The sequence below is a fragment of the Aricia agestis genome, chromosome 3, assembly GCF_905147365.1.
Source record: "Aricia agestis chromosome 3, ilAriAges1.1, whole genome shotgun sequence".
Lineage (NCBI taxonomy): Eukaryota > Metazoa > Arthropoda > Insecta > Lepidoptera > Lycaenidae > Aricia > Aricia agestis.
This window is the reverse complement of record NC_056408.1, coordinates 12249725-12256083: the sequence shown is the minus strand read 5'-3', so window position 1 is coordinate 12256083 and position 6359 is coordinate 12249725. Positions and strand designations below refer to the sequence as shown.

General features: G+C 37.3%; 1 protein-coding gene across 6 annotated transcripts in view; it reads right to left on the bottom strand.

Moving 5' to 3' along the window:
• Positions 1-6359, bottom strand: part of LOC121725400 (tyrosine-protein kinase Fer) — a 62659-nt gene that overhangs the window by 16924 nt on the left and 39376 nt on the right. For 4 of the 6 annotated variants that reach the window (XM_042112310.1, XM_042112314.1, XM_042112315.1 and 1 more), the window contains 4 exons: positions 4403-4569; positions 4031-4139; positions 3529-3651; positions 2549-2763 (listed from right to left, as the gene is read on the bottom strand). In XM_042112310.1, coding sequence (XP_041968244.1) covers positions 2627-2763; positions 3529-3651; positions 4031-4139; positions 4403-4569 — 536 coding nt within the window. In that variant the 3' untranslated portion in view covers positions 2549-2626. Of the gene's footprint in view, positions 1-2548; positions 2764-3528; positions 3652-4030; positions 4140-4402; positions 4570-6359 lie in introns of those variants that run through there. The other 2 variants (XM_042112312.1, XM_042112313.1) reach the window with 2 other exon arrangements.

Below are 6359 nucleotides of genomic sequence, written 5' to 3'. Positions count from 1 at the left end.
TAGGTATATTATCTTTATGGAAATAAACCTGTATCTGTGACACCGTCATTATATCATTAAGTCACAATTACTGTGACTTATTTTGAAACATTTCTAAAGTTAATTTTGGAAATGTTATACTTATTTAAAGGTAAATGAAAATCAATTGTATTCAAATATTTCCGACATTTATTCGTAAAGTTAAAGTATATAAAATATTTACATTTTAATGGCTTTTAAGACACTCTTCTACAACATTATCTCACTGATTAAAATACAATTTCATACACTAACTACACCTAGGCAAGACATAATATCATTTATTCGGAAGCACAGTTTTATCACACATACACACTCGTCACCTGACTTATACAGTTATATTGGTACTTTATAATACTTATAACATTAATATTCTACATTCAACAGCAACAGTCATATCTAAAGTTGATTTTATCCTAAGAATCATATTCTTGTTAACATTAGAATACATTTTATCGATATTTTTAACTTAGAATGTATATATTTGCACATAATTATTAAGCTGTTGAAATATAAAACAGCAATTAATTCCCTAATCAATATTACATCAAATTGTCACCCCTAATACTATGGATTAAATAAATCTCTCGATTCTTCAAGGATCTGTTCGTAAGAGATCGCAACGCTAGATCTATCATGTTATTACTTATTAATATTATTATAGTTACTAGAGCCTGGAGTCTCGATCCTTTGGCTCCACACGGCTATACAATACGATACGAAATACCATGAAATACTGATAACCCTATATAGAGCCTAGAACTACACTTTACAATTACAATTTGGTGTACACAATTGAAAAAATACATTATTCTTAAAAATTATAAAGAATTACAGCAGTTTCTTGAGTTCGAAATATAAAATAAGTAGAATGCTTGTAGTTGTAAATAGGTCGAAAAAAAGTATCTAAAGATTTTGAGAGAGGAAAGAAATAAAATAGTTTAAATGGCTGTGATACCTACAACAATTTATTATTCTTAAATTCATAAGAGGAAACTCCTAAAACGTTCTTGCAGTATTTGATATATTTGTCGGTAATATCCAGAATACTTAGACAAAGAATGTGTGAAGTCAGAGTCTACATAGTTTGTATGATTATACTGTAATCAAAATAACGAAGCACAGAATTTCATACTAATTTTGACATGTTATATGAAGTCTTGTGCCTCGATTCGCTGTTTTGACTTCAGCGGGCCTAGACAAGCGGCAAGCGATTATCGTAAACGCCAACGCTACAAAATGTATGGGATTTTACATTAGTATTCGCTAGCGAAGCGATGACTATGTTAAATCACATACATTTTGTTAGCGTTTACGATAATCGCTTCCCACTTGTTAAGATAACGTTTTAACAGAGTAAAGAGAACTAACGAGTAGGCCGACTCAGAAGAGATCTCGAAAGGAGAATGAAGTAAAGTGGTCTAAATATCCACCACTAATGAGACTATATAATTGATAGAGTAACTATCATTATGAGACAACTTAAAAATAAACTGTCAATAAAAAGTTATACCATAATATGAAAAATTATTTTTTGAGTGAAAATATTGATATTGAATTATAGATCAAGATAGATACCGCATGTCCCTCCATTTGTATGAAAACGAGCGTGCCACTTTTTTCCTACCTACTGTGACGTACCGATGATAAGAAACGTGTCCATTATCTAGGCCAACGTTTCCATTCGAATTTCTACAGCTCAATAGGGCACAATTAGGCATTTAGGCATTTTTAAATTTCCGATTGACGTCCGATTCCGATAGCAGACTTTAGAAAGACGAGCATTGTTCGTCATTTGGGAACGCGATATGGCACGCGAAGTTATGTACTTCGGTACATAAGTACATGCGGTATGTACATGCGGTATATATCTTGATCTATGTCCGTGGTGAAAACCTAATAGGAAATGCCAAGCGGCATGACATGACATAGATTGAGTAGCTAAAAAGTGCAATGGATCATATTAACATGACCTTGATGTTGAAAACGACCTTAAATAAATTAAATTTAAAAAAAACTATTTTATGGAATAAAATAGTAGAAAACTTTCTCATTCCGTCATAACTTTTTACTTACAGGATATTTTAGTTGCGGTCCAGTTATAATGATTTCGTATTTAGAATGGTAAAAAACATGACTTTTCATTCAGCCATAACTTTTCACTGACAGAGTATTTTCGAATGCGGTCTGGTTATAATGATTCAGTATATTTTAGTAGTCAATTTTACTATATTCTTTAGTGGTGGAAATTTGGACCAGACTCCATACTCCTTTATACGTTTGACGTAGTATGTCATATCGAACGGCGCGCGCCGTACTAATATAATGTGTTACTCAGCATTGTGAAACATGTCGAAAGTGACACTCGCGCCCAACTCACGTAGAATGTAGATATAGATTATAGTCTAAAGTGAAGAAAATAAAAAGTGGCAACATCGTAGTGTCATCCCTTCTTTTCTTAGATTGATTTGAAAGGGATGACACTACGATGTTGCCACTTTTTGATTTCTTCACTCTTGACAGGCTATACGCCCGTTTGTTTGAAGTCAAGGTACTCCTTAGTTCTGTCTACTCTGGTTTTAACTTGTTTCAATCCCTATCATGTATGTTATCTGTTGTATATGTTGTCTATGATGGTGTATATCTGGTGGAAGTGCGGCCTCTTGTCGGGCTCGTACTCCCAGCACCGCAGCATCAGACCGTACACCTCCTCCGGACAGCCCTCCGGCGCGGGCATGCGGTAACCTGACGATGGAAACAAATAATGTTATCGCGGAATTGAAAAGTAAAGCGGGTATAAATAGTCAGTACTTAGGATGCGACCCGGTCTCAGGACGCGGTTCGGTTCTGTGATTGGTCCAAATTTTGACAGCCAACCAATCACAGAGTCTGAACCGTGTCTTGAGACCGAGATGTATCTTGAGTACTGGCTATTTATATCGGCCTAAGATTCAGTTTCAGGTTGGAGCCTAATTCTAGTGACTACATACTCTCGCGTGGATTATCAGGTTGTCACTTTCGCAACTCACATTCAAGCAATCCAACTATTAAGAAAGACCCTAATATGTATAATATGCGATATGCATAATACACAATATGTAACTTATATATTAAGTTCACTGGGAAAGTAGCAGCGCTAAGAGCAATTTGTTATGTGATTTGTATGAGCAAAGCGCTCCTGCCGCGTCATGAATTTGCTCATACAAAAGTTGAAATAATCGGCAAAGTGAGAGTCGGACTCGCGCACGAAGGGTTCCGTACCATTATAGAGCAAAATTAGGATAAAAATTGTGTTTTTTGTGTGGGAGCCCCCCTTAATTAGCAATTTAAAAGTAAAAAAATTCACGATGACTGCGCTATTTTGCCGGTGGGTGTAAATTTCAAAATGTTTTAAATTCACGCGAGCCACTGACAAAGGCCCGGCGGGCCGAAGGTTGGGTGTCTATTATCACATTGTTTATTTCTACCCTGTAATGCTGTTGGGCAGTACAAGGATATCAAGATACGTACCGTTGTCTATCTTCTCCCTGGCGCGCGAGTTGCTCATGCCGGCGTAGGGCGTGTCGCCCTTAGAGAAGATCTCCCACATCAGCACGCCGTAGCTCCACACGTCGCACAGGGACGTGTATTTACCTACAATTACAACCATTTCACATTTGAAGAAATTGAAGAATGGAAACCTATAGGTCATAGGACAAAATGTGGTTTTAAGTGAGTTTTATTAATGTGCAACTTTGAAGATTGCTCAGTCAATTCTATACTTTGTCTTAGCTTAAAATAATTGGAAACAAAACAAGTTACAACAACGACTGCACACGTAGTTTGGAGTATTTATTTTTCATGCGCACTCTGGCTAGGGCTTCTTTTAGCCTTATTGCCAGTTGAAGCCGGCATAGAAAAAAAAGTGGCTGTGACACACGGACGGACAGACAGACAGACATACATGACTAATATATAAGGGTTCCGTTTTTTGCCATTTGGCTACGGAACCCTAATTATAGCGGTATCTCACCAAAGTTGAGTGCCTCCGGTGCGGTCCACTTGATGGGTATCTGCTTCATGCCGCCCGACACGATGTACTCCTCCTCCTCGCGAGACATGCCGAAGTCGGAGATCTTCACCTGGTCATTGACGAATAGATCAAGAAAGGTACGTAACAGTAAGTCCATAGTACATGAGGTAAAATAACTGGAATATGGTGAAACTGTTGGTTTGGTTGGTCTTTTGGCTAGTTACTTAACGGACCAGCGTCATTTGGTCGGGTTTTGTCAAGTCCTGCCGACTGAACGCGACTATATAACTATAACTTGACATAACCCGACCAAATAACGTCAGTACGCTAAAATAACGGAAACTATATGCTCACTGGGCTTAGTAAACTAACCTGATGATCATCCCCAACCAGGCAGTTCCTGGCGGCGAGGTCGCGATGTATGCAGTTCTTGGACTCGAGGTAGCGCATGCCGGCAGCGGCGTCCCGGCACATGCCCGTCAGCGCCCGCGCGCCCAGACCGCCCGCGCGCGTGCGCAGGAACGTCAGCAGGGAACCGCCTGGAGATGAAAAAGAGTTGCATCAGGTACAGCCCTGGATTTGTGTATAGGCAGTACAGGCCTTGGCCTATTGGCGGCAGCGTCCTAGGATGGCGGCAGATTACGTACATGGGGCGGTGAAATTAAAGTGGCCTATATATACTCATAAAAAAAATCCGGCCCTGATCTGATTACCTTTCAAGTTAGCATTTAAAGTAACCTACACTATATACCTACAAAGAGTATATAATATAGTGAGTGTGGCAAAGCGCGCCACCCCGGATATTTCCAAAAGCTATATGGCCCACTTGCCGGGGTGGTGCGCTTGGTCACACAGCACACTATAGTTGTTTCTTGTGCTAAACCGTTCCTTGGTATACATAGTATATTATGCTGGTGACGAACCGAATGATCAATAAGAGAGTCTTTACATTAAACCACATTGTAGAAAGAAATATATAATATTATTAGTTATTCTGTCATAAATTATAATCAAACAGCCCCCCTAGACAAGTGGCAAAACGCTAACGCTATCGCTACAAAAATTAAATTAAGAAATTTAAAAAACTCCCGCCAAACAACTTTAAAAAGTAATGAAATAATATTTACTGCCTTCAAGTTCAAATAATTCCTAACTTGTGTAAAGTAATATTTTAGTCCATAATTGTTGTCACGGTGTGTCGGGGGACCGTTAAGTAAACTATAACCTACAACCGCCAAGTCGCTTATTATCTCGATTCAGTTCGCTGTGAATTGATCCTTAAACTTGTTATGTGAAATCAAACATCTACATAATCAAACATCTACATTAGCGGTCCCCCGACACACCTTGACAACAATAATTATGGACTATTATTATTTTTAACAAAAAATTAAAACCGACTTCCAAGGTAAAAACAATAATAACATCCTTATAATATGAACTAAAAAGTATTAAATAATTTTTCCTATCTAATACTGACTTCAAAATTATGAAGATTGAGTACAGAAATAGTTGATTGAGGTTTAGCCGAATTCGGAAAAAGGCACTATTAGATAGGAAAAATTATTTAATACTTTTTAGTTCATATTATAAGGATGTTATTATTGTTTTTACCTTGGAAGTCGGATTTAATTTTTTGTTAAAAATAATAATTTCATTCTTTTTAGTTACCTACTAACCATCGCGTAAGTATATTTAATATTCTACGTATCTTAATTCTTATTACAGTCAGACGTCGTGCTCACAAATATCAGGTAGATAATTTTAAACAATACATTTAAAAAAATCGAAGTGAACAGTAAACACGTGCTAGCCGCTAGGCAATTATTGTACCTACAAACTTGCATAGGAATTCGATCTGTATATTTATGTATCAAAATCGTGTAAATATAAACAGTATAAACGAAGTATTTTTTATACTAATTGCGATTGTGTTTCTTATTCCTATTACGATGTAGATTAGCTATCATGTATGTCCACACTCTGCACTTTCATCTTCAATTTTCGTCATCTTCTTTCATTCAACTTTCGTATTGGCGCATTCAATAATTGAATGCGTCAAAGAACGCAACGCCAACATTGTAATTTTTTTTGTACGGTTGGCCTGAAGGAAAGGGGGCACTATGGGAAAAAGACTATTGACTATGGGAAAGAAAATTTTGACGAAAAAATACAACCCCCAATGACCACCCCTTTTTATTATACATACCAATCTATAGGGGACGCCAAGAGAAGCAAAAAAGCTCAGATAAACTTTTCTCAAAAATCAACCCCTGTGGAATGACAGGCCGAAATGTGACCCTCGTTAGTATGGCGAAAATACTTCAAC